The 16,909-nt window shown below is 35.5% G+C and overlaps 2 protein-coding genes across 2 annotated transcripts; one reads left to right on the top strand and one right to left on the bottom strand.

The window, feature by feature from the left end:
• The first annotated feature begins 9,472 nt into the window (after positions 1–9,472).
• LOC103828270 lies at positions 9,473–13,024 on the top strand. The gene is made up of 14 exons (XM_009103882.3): positions 9,473–9,835; positions 10,150–10,205; positions 10,285–10,459; positions 10,550–10,651; positions 10,793–10,864; positions 10,996–11,112; positions 11,199–11,276; positions 11,410–11,472; positions 11,552–11,648; positions 11,721–11,799; positions 11,875–12,089; positions 12,186–12,331; positions 12,456–12,578; positions 12,663–13,024. Exons 1-14 carry the CDS (start codon positions 9,746–9,748, stop codon positions 12,813–12,815), a joined length of 1,566 nt encoding a protein of 521 aa, XP_009102130.2. The 5' UTR covers positions 9,473–9,745; the 3' UTR covers positions 12,816–13,024.
• A 112-nt stretch (positions 13,025–13,136) lies between these two features.
• LOC103828269 (NADP-dependent malic enzyme 1) lies at positions 13,137–16,509 on the bottom strand. Its single transcript, XM_009103880.3, has 17 exons — positions 16,281–16,509; positions 16,068–16,188; positions 15,769–15,995; positions 15,588–15,693; positions 15,448–15,513; positions 15,266–15,361; positions 15,120–15,191; positions 14,940–15,023; positions 14,765–14,863; positions 14,604–14,651; positions 14,476–14,529; positions 14,294–14,392; positions 14,116–14,205; positions 13,961–14,038; positions 13,722–13,887; positions 13,497–13,625; positions 13,137–13,418 (listed from the first exon to the last, which is right to left on the bottom strand). Exons 1-17 carry the CDS (start codon positions 16,403–16,405, stop codon positions 13,330–13,332), a joined length of 1,749 nt encoding a protein of 582 aa, XP_009102128.1. The 5' UTR covers positions 16,406–16,509; the 3' UTR covers positions 13,137–13,329.
• Positions 16,510–16,909: the final 400 nt, after the last annotated feature.

The following is a 16,909-nucleotide window of genomic DNA, read 5'->3' as shown; positions in this document are numbered from 1 at the left end:
AAATCTATTAAATGTGATTTTTTTACTCATATGATTTTTGATCATTTGTATTTTATTATAACAAAAATTTTAAACTATACATCATAAATTTTCATTGTGAAACTTTTAACAACTTTCGTAATTTAAAGTCGTTTTTAAAACTTTTAAATATAACATATACGAAAGAATCTAATTTTTTATTATATGGTTTTTTTTGTCAGCAATTTAAACAAACTTATACAAACTCTGTAAACCAAACTGGTAGTTCTGCATCCATATGAACAACAAAAGACGATTGTCTTCTAGAACTGCGTGCAAGACTGTCCGCTCTTATATTATGTGTATGTGGTACATTATATGGTTAATATGATTGTTTAATTTATTTTAATAATATAACATTAAAAATAATGAAAAATATGTAAATTGTTATCAACTCTTTATTATTAAAATCATAATAGTCAAGTACATATTTTATTCATTTTTGGTAATTACGTAGCTTTTATTTAAGGAAAGAAAAATAATAATTATTATAATTGTTAATTAATTTCATAATTAGTTTAATGAGAAGTAAATAATATTGTTTAATAGACCAACATATTTTTAAAAAAACTTTAAGAATCACTCTAGTGATGATACGTGTCATAACTAAAAGTTGTAATGCTTCTCTTTTAATATATAGGGGATTCGACAACTAAGCTTTTAATTATTAATCGACTAACTTCAACGGATCAGGTTTATAAATCATCTTTTTCAATGTATACTAAGTGGACTAAGGACTTATCCATATGTAAAATTCCAATATATTAAATACCATCATCTCTAAACCAGTCTCATGATGTATCTCATACCAAAACTATATTGTTCCAATCGGGCACTTGTGGCCTGGTAGTAAATGACTCACAGCTGTGAGTTTCGTTACCTAAGTTCGAGTCTCGACCACCATCAGTTAAAATGGGGTAAAAAAAGCTATAGTCATAAAAAACTATATTGTTACTTTTATCAAATTGTGACTCTTAAAATCAAAAAGCTGCGCATGGTGAATATCTATAGAAAATAATGAAATTAAATTTATATTTTAATTCCAAATATGCTGAATGAAAATTATTTTTAAGAAACCGTGGTATATAGATATTGTTTGGTATATATACCGAACAAACCAAATAAGCCGATTAAGAAAAATATATTAGTATGATTATATGTAAATTCTATAATATAATTAATAATATATACATAATTTATTTATTGATATAATTTTTTTTTATTATCAACTTATACAGACTCTGTAAACCAAACCGGTTGATCTGCATCCATGTGGATGATGAAAGACAGTTGAACCCTAGCATTACGGGCTGGACTATCCGCCATTGAATTTTGCGTTCTTGGAACATGGATGATTTCTGCTCGGAGGAAACTTTCTTTCAGGGACTTGATGTCTTCCAAATAATTTGTAAAAGCTGATCATTCTTTTGGTTTCAAAATCATCTTCACCTATTGAGAACAATCTGTAGCAATCGTAACATGGAATTGACGTAAATTTCTCATGCATTCCATTGCCCAGAGTAGTGCTTCCACTTCCGCATGAAGAGGAGAGATGATAGTCCGAACATTCCTCTCTCCCAACAGTCCATCAAATCCTTCCAGAGTAATGAGCCAACCTTGTCCGAGAAAGATAGCACCCTCTTTCCAAGAACCATCTGTGAAACACCGTCTTCCTGGAATTGGCGGCAAAGACGTAACCGCAACTTGTGGTAGTGTCCTCTGCTCATGCAATGTTTGTGCCTCAGCCCATAATGTTGATTATGTTTCTGCTAATTTAAGCATATTCATGGGATCAATGTCCATATTACTGAAAACTTTATTATTACGACATTTCCATATGTACCATAGAATCCAAGTAAACTGATGATCCTCCATATGTGGTAGAACTTTTATTATTGATATGATCTTCATACTTACAATTTTAATTTTAGTCATTTAATACTTTGTTTTAAGTAAAAAGTTATTTTTTAAAAATTTTATCAAATAAAACAAAACATAATTTTTATTTTTTATTGACATATATGTGTAATAATATTTATTTAATAATATTATGGATTACTAATTTTTTTATTCTATAGAAAATATTATTTTATCAACTTAATATGTTCACTAATTATTTTAAACAGTAATAATAAAATAATAAAAATAGTCTATTCAAAAACCTAAATATCTTCATGTTTTATTAAATTCAATATCTAATTATATAAAATAAAACTTATAAAATTATAAAAGTTAAATAATTTTTTTGAAAAAATATTATTAAAGAAAATTTTATAAAAGATAATATATATTTAGTATTTTGGTATAAAACCGAACAAACTGAAAACTGACGGTATATTAACTGAACTAAACCAAAGTAGATATAGTTTTAATATGGTAGTTATTTTTTTAAACCGAAATATCAAAAAACCAAAAAAAAACGAACCAAAGCCGAAATGAAATCTTGACTGAATACCCCTTAATACAAAAAAAAAAAATCTTATTTGCACGTTACACGCAGTGTGGTTTATTCCTATAATTGAGCTTATAATCGTTTTTTTTTTTTTTTTTTTTTGTCAGCAAACAAAACAGATTCATGTAGACTCTGCGAACCATTCCGGTAGCTCTGCATCCATATGGACGACAAACGACGGTTGCTTTCTTGCACTGCGTGCGAGACTGTCCGCCTTTGAGTTTTGTGTCCGTGGTATATGAATGATCTCTGAGCTGTTGAAACTCCTCTTTAAAACTTTTATGTCTTCCAAATAGCTTGCAAAGGCTGGCCACTCTTCTGGTTCCGACACCATCTTCACCAATTGAGCACTATCCGTTGCAAAAGTAACCCATGCTTGTCTAAGATTCCTCATACATTCCATTGCCCATATAAGGGCCTCTATCTCTGAGTGTAGTGGCGACTGACTTGCTCTCGTGTTCCTTGCTCCCATTAGTCCATCGTAGCCTTCCAGGGTACTATACCATCCTTGTCCTGAAAAACTATCCTCATTTTTCCAAGATCCGTCTGTAAAACACCATCTACCTGGTATACTCGTTATTATCGAAGATACATGAATTTGGGTGCGTTCCATGTCTTGAGTCTGAGAATTTTGTGCTTCCACCCAAAGTAACGATTCCGTTTCTGCCAGTTTGAGAGTATCTCTCGGGTCCATATCCAAATTGCTAAAAACTTTGTTGTTTCTACCTTTCCATATATACCAGAGAATCCAAACAAATGAATGATCCTCCATTTTAGGAGAAACTCTCCAAAATAAATAATCCATATTGGTAAACAAAGATTGAGTGGGAAAAATATTTGGATTCATCGGGATCCGTGAAAGTGCCCAGACCTGAACTGTCGGTGGACATTCAAAAAACACATGATTAGCTGATTCCTCGGGAGCACCACATCGGTCACAAACAGTATCTCCTTGCATTCCTCTTGACCTCAAATTTTTCTTAACCGCTATACATCCCGTCAATAGTTGCCATAAAAAATGTTTCAACTTGGGTGGGCAGCGTAACTTCCAACAAAACGCCTTCAAAGGTGTTATCGAAGGGCCAAACTGGGGTGGCATTATTTCTCTATCCGGATATACTCGTTCCACTTCATAGCCAGATTTAACTGTGTATTTACCATTGTTTGTAAAATGCCATCCATTCCGGTCTTCTAGATGAGATCTACTGATATGAATACTTTGAATAATTTTCACATCTTGTGGATCCACTAGAGCCCGAATAACCTGTAGGTTCCATGATCGTGATGTTCCATCGATGAGAGCATCCACTGTTAGGTCCGGGTAAAGATTGTGTTGATTTTTATTTGCTGGTCTCGGGCGAGTGGATGGAAGCCAAGGATCATTCCATACTGATATAGATGATCTTGTTCCCACCCTTTTGATTAGTCCTTTGCTAACCAGAGATCTAGCAGAGACAATACTACGCCAACCATAAGATGACGAGTATGATCTAATGGGTTCCAGGGGTGAAGCATTCCTGAAATATCTCCCTTTGAATACACGAGAAAATAAAGTATTCGGTTTGTCCATTAATCTCCAAAATTGTTTCCCAAGCATAGCTGTATTAAAATCTGTGAGATCTTTGAATCCCAAACCTCCATCGTCCTTAGAGCTACACAGTTTGTCCCATGATTTCCAATGCATACCTCTCTTGTTACCCCCTGGACTCCACCAGAATTGTGCTACAGCACTAACTAATTTCTTCATTACCGTTTTGGGAATTCGAAAGCATGACATCACATTGTTTGGTAAGGCTGTAACCACAGATTTTATAATCACTTCCTTACCCCCTCTGGTGAAAAACTTAAAAGTCCAACCATTTACTCTGCTATTTAGACGCTCCTGAACAAATCCAAAAACTTGCACCTTTGATCCTCCCAGATTTTCTGGGATGCCCAAATAAGACCCCATTCCTCCTAAATTATGTATACCTAAGATATCTCGAACTTCATGTCGTGTAGCTTCTGCAATCTTGTGTCCAAATTGAATCGAAGATTTTTCAAAATTTATTTGTTGTCCTGAAGCCCCTTCATATTCCTTGAGAATCCTAAGAATTGTCTGACATTCTTCCTTCTGAGCTTTGCAAAAGAAAAGGCTATCGTCTGCAAATAATAAATGGGAAATTGGGGGGCAGGCCCTAGCAACCTTTAGACCCGTTAGTTGCTTATTTCGTTCTGCCTTTTTAATATTTGCGACCAATGCTTCCGTACACATAATAAACAGATAAGGGGATAGAGGATCCCCCTGACGTAATCCCCTCTGTGGTATTATATGTCCTTTTGGTTGCCCATTCAATAAAACCTTATACTGAACCGAGGAAATGCATTCCATCAATAAATGGATCCAATGCTGGCCGAATCCCATCTTGGTTAGTAATTCTTGGATAAAGATCCATTCAACTCTGTCATAAGCTTTGCTCATATCCGTTTTTATTGCCAAAAATTTGTCCTGGCACGATTTATTAGTTCGCAAACCATGGAACATCTCCTGAGCTATAAGAATATTATCTGATATTAATCGTCCAGGCACAAAAGCCGATTGCGTCTCCGAGATCAGTGATGGAAGACAGACCTTTAATCTTTGACATAATACCTTAGATATAATCTTGTATCCTACATTACATAAGCTGATAGGTCTGAGTTCAGTCATCCTTGTGGGTCTCTCCTTCTTAGGAATCAGACAAATATTTGTAGTGTTTAACCTTGTGTCCAAATTTCCCGATGCCAAAAAACTATTGACCATTTCCAATAGATCCTTTTTTATTATATGCCATGAGTGTTGAAAAAAGAGAGCCGTCATTCCATCCGGCCCAGGAGCTTTCTCCGGATGCATCATGAATAAAGCCTGTCGAACTTCCTCCTCAGTTGCCAACCGAACAAGCCGTTGATTCATTTGTGGTGTAATTGAGGGTGTAATCTCATCTAAAAAACCATCAAAACCAGTAGGAGTTGTTGTCTGAAACAGATCTTCAAAATAATCCACTGCCACCTTTTCGACCCCCTGCTCCTCAATTATCCAGTTTCCATCAGAATCATATAGACCCACAATTCTATTACGAGCACGACGTTGTTTTGTTAGAGCATGATAGAATTTTGTATTGAGATCCCCAGAAGTGTGCCACATATTACGACTCTTCTGTTGCCAGTACTCTTCCTCATCCTTATAAGCTTCCTGTAACTTCCTTGAGACCTCTAGAATATCTTCTTGGGTTCTAGCATTATCCGTTTGGACTTCTTCAAGTGCTTTCTGGAGTTCTCCAATTTTCTCTTTCCCATAAGGTGGATTATTCTTCCGCCATGTAGAGATCTCATGACGGCAGTTTGTGATTTTTGAAACGAAATCCCCCGGATTCGCCTCTGAGGATTCACCCCACCCTCTTGCAATCGAGTCCAATAAGCCTTCTTGTCCAATCCATCTCTTATCAAATCGAAATTGTCCCCTCCGTCTTGTTATTTTATTGTCCAGAAAAGCTACCACCGGTCGATGATCGGACCCCACCATTCTCAAATATTCTGTGTAAGAGCATGGAAAAAGTGTATGCCAATCTTCGTTTGCTAAAGCTCGATCCAACCGGCACCGAACCATAACTTTTTTCTTTTTTCCTTGTTTCCTTCTTCCTTGCCAGGACATCTGATTTCCTCGGACCGGGAACTCCAAAAGTCCAGTATTCCTAATCATGTCATTAAACGGTACAAAAGATCCTGCACTTCGTATGGCCCCTCCATCTTTTTCATGATTCCCAGTTATCTCATTCAAATCTCCAATAATAAACCACGGCTCTGACCTTGCTAGGCCATACCTTGTTAACAGTTACGGGATCAGGTTTGGGCTTATAATCGTTAGTATTTCAAATAAATATTGGCGTTTGAAAAAGTCAAGAGATAAAACTTGTTTCGCTACAGAACAATTATTGACGTATAAGCTCATCCTTCATATTTGGCTATTTGCAATGAAGTTGGCGGATTTTCACCATATTACATGTCCCATAGTTAGTTTTAATCTGCCATTTTTTTGAAATTGGGAAATGATATGGAGACAAAACACCAAATGGATGTTTCAGACATTTGTGTCTTTTTTTTTTCTTTTTTTAAACTGAAGACATTTGTGTCTTTTCATTCATTCACATGGCCTTTCGTACTAATAATAGTTACGTTTAACTCTCGTGTGTGCGGGGGGCTTTATGTGCATGTGTAATCTCTATCTCTATTTGTTTTATGATGAGTTGGGTACCACTATATCCTTATAAAGCCTACTGGTCCATTTCAGCCTGATGATTTAGGTATATTTCTAATTTTCTAGCACAATCTTTTTTTGGTATGAAAAAATTAATATTATTAAAAAGGGGCCAATCGGTTTCGAACCTCTAGCATTATTTGAGGTGGTTAGAGTCTCAAATTAAGCCGTTTTCCGGTTAGCTATGGGACATGTGAATACTACAACTAGGTGTGCATCAGAACTGAAATGGAACAACTAGGGGGCTTTTGCTAAAAGTAATAGTCTATAGTCGCATGTTTCGCAAACAAGTTCACGACCAAGCCAGCTCTCAACCGCCTTACTAAACACAATTGTTGCCAATCAAATCCTTTTGTAAAATTAAGTCCCTAGAAAACTTCACGAGACTTTTTCAATTTAAAAACATTGTTATATTTCGTCACGTTAAATTTGTTATTCGTTGCTTATATAATCTATCTACTGAAGTCAAATTCTTGCGATACACTTTATTTCTTGCACACAAGCAACTCAAGTTACGTACAGAAATCAAACAATGGTTTCAGATTGGGGTGCGAGTGAATGTTTGACCGTGTTTGCCCAAAAAGAACAACTCAATTTGAATTTATTAGCTTTTTGAATATGAAACTAATACTTTCAAAATAGTTAAAAAAAACAGCAACAATATTCATTGAAAACAAAAATCGTTGTGCTGCCTTTGCAATATTGTACTATGTGCATATTTGTATAAACTATCCAGAGAAGATTTAGAACTTATCAATCCAATGATCTCATCTAACTAGAAAATTCGTCGACAAAAAAAAATCTACCTAGAAATTCAGTAATCTAATAATCCCATTTAGTTTTCCCACCAAAAATTGATTTGAAGTGAGGAACATTGCAAGCAAACAAAACAATATATTTATAGTCACATCAGAGAAGAAGATGCATAGAATATACCCACAAGAATATTAAATTCGCAAATGAGATCAATGATTATGTGTTAGGAGCAATAAAATCTAATATTTGAAAAGAAATAAATAAAAAACACATGTTTCTAAGCTGTCACCACTTGTGATAGCCTGTTCGAAAAGGAAGACATGGTCCCTCTCCTTCAGATTCGGCATAACATTCTGGCATCTTTGCCGCCAAATTTACTTCACACTATAATAACAATATTTCCTATTGAAATAAAAAAAATCCTTCCTGAAAATTTTATATTCTCTAACATATCTTTTATTAAATTAAGTTTTTATTTTTTTAATTCTTTTTTTCTTCAAATTTTATTGATTTTTGGTTGTTATCATTCTAATCCATATAATTCGAAATGATAATATATTTTTATTCATAATCCAGCTAAATTTAGTTATCTTACATAATAATTTAGAACAATCAAAATGTATATTAATATAACTACTATAGACAACTAAGATTTATTTAGCTATTATTTTTAAATATCTGAGTGATATGGATTATAAAACCTAAGAATATGATACATTTTGTGTATAATTGGTAATTTATAATATTTTACAGTATTTGTTTTTCAGTCAAATTTTAAATATTATGATATAGTACATATAAAATTTCCAGTTTTTGCAGTTTTACTTTTAGTTATTTTGTTCATTTTGTTTTCTCTCAAATATTTTGAAGTTGTAATATTTTGGCACAATAAAGTGGAGAAATTTATAACCAGATTTGATAGTAGTTAATCTGAATTAATCATTCTCAATTGTTTCTCAACTTGATTCTTTAAAAACTTATATTAATAACTAAATATAGAGTTACAAAAACAAACTAAAAGATTAACTTATATCAAAGATTTTTAAAAAAATTGGAAGCAAAAAACAATATTAGTGTGTCAAGTTTTTTTAAATTCTATAAATAAGTTTTAACATAATCCATGTTCATTTACAGTTTTTGCGTAAATATGTATCAGACATTATATTTAAATTTAATGTCATTTTTTTCTAAATTAATATCCCAAATTTATTAATTTTAATCAAATTTATCGTTTTTTTACTGTAGGCTTATTTCATCATTTATCATGCTAAACAGATGGTATTTGAAAAAATGAAAGACTATTTTCACTTTCAAAATGCCTTTAAAAGGGCTATTTCACTTTTTTGGCAAAAGAAAAAAAGAATAAAACATTTATAGCATCAAACTTTAAAATATCTACAAAAGCAATAACGTACAAAAGAAAATATTGTGTTCACAAAGTAATGTTTCTTTTCATACAAAGCTTTTTACGCGTATTACAACTTAGTGGCTTATACTAGTATATAAAAGAAGTAAATGCATACTGTTATGTTAATAAACTTGTAAAAATATTTTTTCCTTATATATTTATATACTCAGACTATATATATATATGTGTAATACTGTATTAAGTTGAGGACATGAAAAAAAAACTTCTGATTAAAGTAGAGAGTGGTAAAAAAAGAAGAAAGAAAATAAGTAACTATCTTACTAGAACCAAGACGAGTTAGTCTGGTGGTAAACGGTTTGCGACTTCAAGTATGGTTTCGGGTTTGATTCGCATTGGCCACCAGAGAATTTACATGCGGACTTGTTTTGGCATCTGAGACCGAAGACCGTTGCCTAACCATGACCCACCTTCAGATACGTCTGTGCCGCTAAAAGATTCAGTCTTTAGTTTGGACCACCACGGTGGAGCCATGACACTCGGTTATCAAAAAAAAAAAACTATTATACTAGTATTTTATCATTTTTAGAAATAAATATTATAATCAAAAATAGTAAACTTTATTTTAAAATTTGAATTAAAAAAAAAAAAGGAAATGTCGATGATTAAATGGATGAACTGTGTGATTCCGTCTCTCTGGATTTTCGCTGCTCCGTCAATGGCGATCTGCTAAATTTCACCACTTTAAGAGAGATTTAGAGACGAATTTCAAATCTTAGGGTTCCTCATTTTCCTCCTCCTCTTCCTCCATTGGGTGTTTTTGCTTCTTCGCAAGGAAGGAGACGTGAACACTTGGAGAGAGAGCAGGGGAACAATCTTAATGTCTACCACATTGGACTCCATGGATTCCATTCTCTTCTCTCTCAGCAGAGCCTTCTGCACCCCTTTCGCCGTCTTCGTTCAGATCCAGGTCAGCTCTTGTTTTAGTCCATTTCATGTTAAAAGTTTGGATTTTTAAGATCCATTTGCCTCTTCTTGATTCGTTTTGACATTCTCCAATACGTCGTTTGGACAATCTTTGTTCTGTTTTTTGGAAAGTAATGTTTTTTATAGCACTGTCTCAAGAAGCTTTTAGATAAGGAGAAACTGAAGGCTTTATGTTTTTTTTTTTGGGGGGCATAATGTCTACTCCTAGACTTGTCTGGTTGGGCATTTTATTTTACCATCAAGATAAGATTTTTACTGCCTTTTGTTGGTCTGATTGTTTCTTCATATGCCTCTCAGGGATGTGTTATATGCTTACTCCTTGCTCTAGGCTGGTTAATGGCTGCCTATGTCAGGTACTTTCTTTGCGTCTCCTTTGCTTGCTGTTTTCTTATTCTGAAAAGTGTGTGTGTGTTTTTGTTTCTACCTTTTAAGGAACCGAGAGATTAAGAGAATCAAAAACAGCATGAAAGCCGGAAACAGCTTGGCGTTTCTCTATCAAGACATCAATGAACTCGAGCACTCTAGGCAAGCTAAACTTCCCAGGGTTTCCGTTGTCATGCCTCTAAAAGGCTTCGGAGAACACAATCTGCACAATTGGAGAAGTCAGGTCAGACCCTCATGTTCTTGGCAGAGTTTTTTATTTTATACTTTCTTGGTTCCAACTTTCTTGTTAATCTTGATCGATATGTTTGTGTAGATCACCTCTCTCTATGGTGGACCACTGGAATTCCTATTTGTTTTAGAAAGTACTGAAGACCCTGCCTATCATGCTGTTTCCCGTCTATTAGCTACGCATCAGGTATATACACGTTACAACGGGTTGTATAATTTTGACACTGATGGAAAATACTCTCAGTTCATAGTTCATATGACCTTCTTTTGTCATGAAGTATGTACTGACTCCAAAAGTTTGCTCATTGTTATGCTTAAATGTGCGCAGGATCATGTTGAAGCTAAGGTTGTTATTGCTGGTTTAGCAACGACTTGCAGCCAGAAAATTCATAATCAGTTGGTATGTATTGATCTTTGAAGCAAATTAGTGATAAACTAAACTATCTTCGAATATACATTTTTTTTCATTTATGTTGTACATTCATTGGCTTTTGCTGACTTTTTTAAAATTTGGTTTCTGCTTCTGTGAAGATTGGAGTTGAGAAAATGCACAAAGATACCAAATATGTGTTGTTTTTGGACGATGATGTTAGCCTGCATCCTGGAACAATTGGAGCACTCACGTCTGAGATGGAGAAAAATCCAGAGGTGGGTACCCCAAACTATATAGTTCATGAATATATTAGCTTAATGATAATAGGCCCTTAATTAACAGCAATGGTAATCTGTTGCAGATATTTATTCAAACTGGGTATCCTCTAGACTTGCCCTCTGGAACTCTTGGAAGTTATTGCATCTATGAGTACCACATGGTACGTTGACATTTGTCTGCTTTCTTTACTCCTTTAAAATATATTTTATTCACTGGCTTCCCTATTATGGGTTTATGTTTGTAGCTTTTTTTTTGTAAGTTGAGCTTCATAAATGGCATTTTTCTCTTTACAGCCTTGCTCAATGGGATTTGCGACTGGTGGGACAACATTCTTTTTGTGGGGAGGGTGCATGATGGTATGTAAATAGTATGGTAGATAGTGTTTCTTTTGTATTATCCGTGCTACATGTGGTTATTTTTGCAACTATTTTGTAGATGCATGCTGATGATTTCAGACAAGATCGATATGGTGTTGTCTCTGGCTTACGTGATGGTGGATACTCGGATGATATGACACTTGCCGCTTTAGCAGGTAACACTATTGTATGTGTAGTTGAAAGTTTCTTCTTGTTTCCACTCACCTGTTTTTTTTTCTTTGCCTCAGGTGCTCACAAGAGGCTCATTACATCTCCTCCTGTTGCTGTATTCCCTCATCCTCTTGCAACTGATCTAAGTTTTGGACGGTACATACTCGTATTTCACTTGTTTGAATCCCCCAAATATGATGTTTAACCATTCTTCCTCCTCCTATTCTATAGGTACTGGAACTACTTGAGAAAGCAAACCTTTGTGCTGGAATCTTACATATCCAAAGTTAACTGGATAATGAACAAGGCTTTGTTTGCCGTCCACTGTTATCTATCATGGGGTTTTGTTGCACCATATGTTATGTCTGTCATCCACATCACATCAGCTTTAAGAATTTACATCAAGGGATATAGTCAACTTGAAGACGCAACCTTTGCTTCTAGTGGTGAGCATACCTTTCTTCATATTCAACTTATAACTGTTGGATTGTATGCTGTTCTTTGTGCTACATACTGACCTGGAAAGATGAGGTTATTTGCAGGTATGTCCCTTGTTATACTGTTGGCGATCTGCACCTTCATCGAGCTTCTAGCAATGTGGAATTTGACAAGACGAGAAGTGACGCTATGCAATCTGTTATCCCCAGAGGCTCCCCGTCTCACTCTTGCACCTTACAACTGGGGACTTGTACGTGCTTTCAACCCCTCTTTATTGATTAGATGATACAAAAACTGAGTAATGATGTTAAGATAAGAGAGGAGAAAAAGAATGTTACTAGGTTTGATACTTTTGGGGAAATTTGGTTTTGCAGATCTTTATAGCAATGCTAGTGGACAACTTTCTATATCCGATCTCAGCATTCCGTTCTCACTTTTCTCAATCCATAAACTGGTCTGGAATTAGATACCACTTGAGAAATGGAAAGGTTTTCAAGGTAAAACCAAGTGTGTCTTTTTAAGTATATGTCACCACCTAGACAAGTGTGTGTTGAGATTATTTCTTGGGAATGTGATAACAGATAGAGAGAAGGAATGATATGGTACCAGCAAAGACTGATTTAGGAGGGAAACACTTGTATGGTAAGAAGGGAGCTACACATAAAGCTTCCTTCTTAAGCTCATTGGGAAGAAACTTGGCTCACTGGCGACAACCAAAGAAGTTTGATGTTTAAAAAGTTCGTTTTCTTAATACAGTTAGAAAGCAAAGCTCAAAAAGTCGTTTCTCTTGCCCGGGTATTCGTGGGTGAATAGATGATTGATTCTTTGGTGATTCTTTTTCCAGATTGGGGAAGATTTGATATTGTTTTTTGTTTTTTCTTGGTTACAAAATGTTTATTGGTGAAGAAAAAAATGCATTATTCCCCTCTAGGAAATTCTTATTCGTTGATTTCTTTTGGTGTTTTGCTTATTATTACCCCTTCAAGCTGTTTTGCTTATACAATGTTTGTTCATAAAGGGTTGGGTTGAACCAAAAAGCAAAAGCTTACAACAGATAATTATAGTCTTGTAGTATTAGTGAGGGTAAGAGATACAAGGCTAACATGAGATGTTGCCAGTGTTTTGAACTCCAAAGACGAAGCAGTTCATTATTTACTGAAACATAGTACTGAAAAACACTTGGGGAACAAGGAAACAGTAGTTTACATACAAAACAGGCATTGAGCTTTGTTTCTTGGTCTTCAACTCTCAACGGTAGATACGATAGGTGGGGCTGTACATGCTACTCTCCGCACACTTGACAATCTCCTTTGGCCGTGGAAGCCTCCCCGCCAGTCCTGTTAACCCAATATCTTTAGTTTTAAGACTGAATGCGAAAGAGACAAAGAGAAAAGAGAGAGCAAAGAGGGAGATACCAAGTTCATATGCTTTAGTTGCTACATTGGCTGCGATGTGAGCTGATATTTTGCGGATGGAAGAGAAGGATGGATATATCATTCCTTTCTCATAGTTCTCTTTGCTTACTTGTCCAGCTAATGCCTCCGCTATATATTATTACGCACAACATACCAACAAAGACTTCAGAGCTTCTGCTAGCTTTAGATCTCTTTTTGAGATTTTCAGGCATTTGAAACACTTACCTGCGGCCAGAAGCATATCATCATGTACTCGTACTGCTCCGGAGATGACCAAACCAAGTCCAAAACCAGGAAATATGTAGGCATTGTTCGCCTGAGTAGATACAAACACACTTCCTTCATACTCAACTGGATCAAACGGGCTTCCACTTGCAAATATTGCACGACCCTTCATACCAACAAAGAAGATCACAAAACTTGAACTCCATATGAAAGTAGCGTGGTTTGGAGAGACTTGTTACCTTACTCCAGGTATAAGCTTCTTCAGCTGTACATTCTGATTGTGTTGTTGGGTTAGAGAGTGCCATTATCAAAGGTCTCTGCAAGAACATGTTCTTCTTTAAACCAAACCGTTGTCTTGATGCAATCACTTAGCAGAGGAATGAATAACAAGTACCTCATTAATGGAAGACATGGCTTCAATCACTTCTTTTGTGAAAGACCGTCCAATGCCAGCAGATCCAATCAGAACATTCGGTTTTATGGCCTGGTGAAACATATATAACTTAAAGAGGAGAAATAGAAAAAAAAAACAAAACAGATTGAGATCTAAACATGAAGAAGAAGTTTCAAACCTTGATGGCACCTAAGAGGTCATTGACAGGTTCATGTTCATGAGCCCATGGTTTCTTGAAGGCTTGCAGTGATTCTTTACGAGAGTTAACAATCAGTCCCTACCACAGAGAAAAACAAACTTGCTTCAAAATTATAATTCCAATGAAACATCTTATGTTGAAGTTTTGTAACTTCTTCTAACCTTAGAGTCAACAAGCCATATCTTCTTGCGGCTTTCCTCTACGGAAGCATTCATCTGCACAAGAAAGATGAGGTAAACTGAAAGCAACTGGACCAAAAATTTCACCAAAATTCAAGACAAATCATCACCTGTTTTGATATATAAAGAGCTATAAGTTCTGCTATTCCAGTACCAGCCTGCAACAAGAAAACAATAAGACATCAGATACTGTTATGCACAAATCATTTTAGGCCAAACTTGTAAGGATCAGAGACTGTTCTGCCAAAAAAAAAAAAGAACTGATTCTTACTTCACCAGCACCAAGAAAGAGGAAGGTGTGCTCTGCAAGTGGACTATTAGTTAACTTCTGTGCGGACACTAATCCAGCAAGAACAACAGCTGCTGTCCCCTGAATCCACAAAGACAAAAACTCTTTAGAACTATGAAGACAACAATAAACACCACGAAGAAGTCTGAAACCTTACCTGTATATCATCGTTGAAGACTAGGTGACTATCCCGGTACTTTGCAAGCAACTCGAAAGCGTTATGATTAGCAAAATCTTCAAACTGTGACAAATGGAAGATAACAAAAGCATATATACATAACAAAGGTTACACAAAAAAATCATACTGAAGAAGCAAGAATTCATCATAACTTAGCACCTGTATAAGAACATTTTCACCATAGTTCTGCTTCACAGCACTCATGAACTCATGCAAAAGGTCTCTATACTCCTGCAGAAATCATGTTATGCATAAGAATCTACTCGAGAGTTTTTGAAACTATCAAGACCACGATTAAAGCATACCTGTCCCGTTGCTCGCTTTTGTTTGAGTCCTATGTAGAACTCATCATTCAACAGTTTCTCATTGTTTGTTCCCACATCAATGGTGACAGGTAAGCACTGCAATTAAAAAAAAAAAAAAAAGCAACTTAGTCTTCTCATATTACTTACTTGTAAAACACTCCACAAACCCCAACTACACTTACCGCAGAAGGACGAACACCTCCAAGTGCTGTATATAAGGCCAGTTTACCAACAGGTATACCCATCCCCTATAAAGGCAACATCAAGTCTGTTCAGTTACTTAAATGCAGATCATATCAAAACTTGAACTGAAGCTATATACCTGACATCCAAGATCTCCTAATCCCAAGATCCTTTCGCCGTCTGTAACAACTATAACCTGTATGTTCCTCTCAGGCCAGTTCTTTAACACATCCAGAATCTTTCCCCTGTATGAATAGAAAAGAGTAAATTTAAAGTGGGCTAAAAAGGCAAGATCATAAGATAAAAGTTACAATCCATACTTCTCTTTTAAACTGATGAATAGACCCTGAGGACGCCTGAAAATACTTCCATATTTCTGACAAGCCTCACCAACAGTTGGAGTATAAACGATAGGTAGAAGCTCCTCAACATGATCTATCAACAACTTGTAAAACAGCCTCTCGTTTCTTTCCTGAAGTTCTGTCAAGGCCATGTACTTTTGTAATGGAAACTGATACTGTCTGATGTTGTTGATCAGCCTCTTCTCCTAAAATCATTTGAAACAGCGTTAACAAAAGATATCTCAATAAAATAACTAAAATCACGTCCAAGTGTTCACCTGAAGATTTTGATCAACAACAGCTGGAGGAAGAAGGCCACGCAAGTAGTGTGTGTCTCTCTCTTTCTCACTGAAAGCAAGTCCTTTGTTGTAGCGAGGATCTCTCAGCAATGAATACCCACTGAACACAAAGAAACCAAGTTAATTACTACCTTAAGTGGTTAGTTTAGAGACTTAGTAGTTCTGTGACTTTGGAGAAGTTATGTTGTTTACCTAGAAACAGAGAGAGACCATGGAGTTATGCTGTGCTCAATGGTGGCTGAGTCTTCTCCATAGACATCAACAACGCCACCATTGACAGAGGACTTCATATCCGAGTTCTTCACATTCTTCTCCATCTTGAAAGGAGCAATGAACACAATCCAAAAAACAAAAGTGAAAAGAAGTATCTGAAGAGAAGTAAGTATTACAAGGAAAGAATCTGGAAAGAAGTTTTGTTTATATAATAAAGGATCAAGAAGAAGGTGGTGGAAAAGACAAATGGAAGCTTGAGGATGCAGACAGGTGTCACACGGAAGAAGACATATTTGTACAACACATAAACTCCACAAGTCGCCACGTACAGTTAGGTTGAAAATAAAAAATATAATTATAAGCTGCTTAGTCTTATTTTATTTCATAAGAAAATATACACTAGAGGACAAATCTAAGGATTAGAACTAATCCCAAAAGGCATACACCACAGAGCTTTACCTAAAAGTTAGGTTACTTAAATAAGATACTTGACTAACACGCAACCTGTTATACATCACAACGCTTATATTAATTTTCTTTTTTCTTTTTACCGGAACGGAGCAGAACAGAACATGGCAAGTAAGTTTGTTCAACCCTAAAGCTCTTTC

The sequence above is a fragment of the Brassica rapa genome, chromosome A07, assembly GCF_000309985.2.
Source record: "Brassica rapa cultivar Chiifu-401-42 chromosome A07, CAAS_Brap_v3.01, whole genome shotgun sequence".
NCBI lineage: Eukaryota > Viridiplantae > Streptophyta > Magnoliopsida > Brassicales > Brassicaceae > Brassica > Brassica rapa.
Note: the sequence above shows the minus strand (reverse complement) of the source record. Positions and strands in the feature narration are given on the sequence as shown.

Excerpts from the sequence above, each read along its gene's own strand:
- LOC103828270 (XM_009103882.3), top strand. The coding sequence starts at position 9,746 with ATGTCTACCACATTGGACTCCATGGATTCCATTCTCTTCTCTCTCAGC. Across the intron at positions 10,652-10,792 it reads GTCTATTAGCTACGCATCAG|GATCATGTTGAAGCTAAGGT; the intron begins GTATATACACGT and ends AAATGTGCGCAG. Across the intron at positions 12,090-12,185 it reads CGCAACCTTTGCTTCTAGTG|GTATGTCCCTTGTTATACTG; the intron begins GTGAGCATACCT and ends GGTTATTTGCAG.
- LOC103828269 (XM_009103880.3), bottom strand. The coding sequence starts at position 16,405 with ATGGAGAAGAATGTGAAGAACTCGGATATGAAGTCCTCTGTCAATGGT. Across the intron at positions 16,189-16,280 it reads TGGTCTCTCTCTGTTTCTAG|TGGGTATTCATTGCTGAGAG; the intron begins GTAAACAACATA and ends CTTTGTGTTCAG. Across the intron at positions 15,996-16,067 it reads TTGTTGATCAAAATCTTCAG|GAGAAGAGGCTGATCAACAA; the intron begins GTGAACACTTGG and ends AAATGATTTTAG.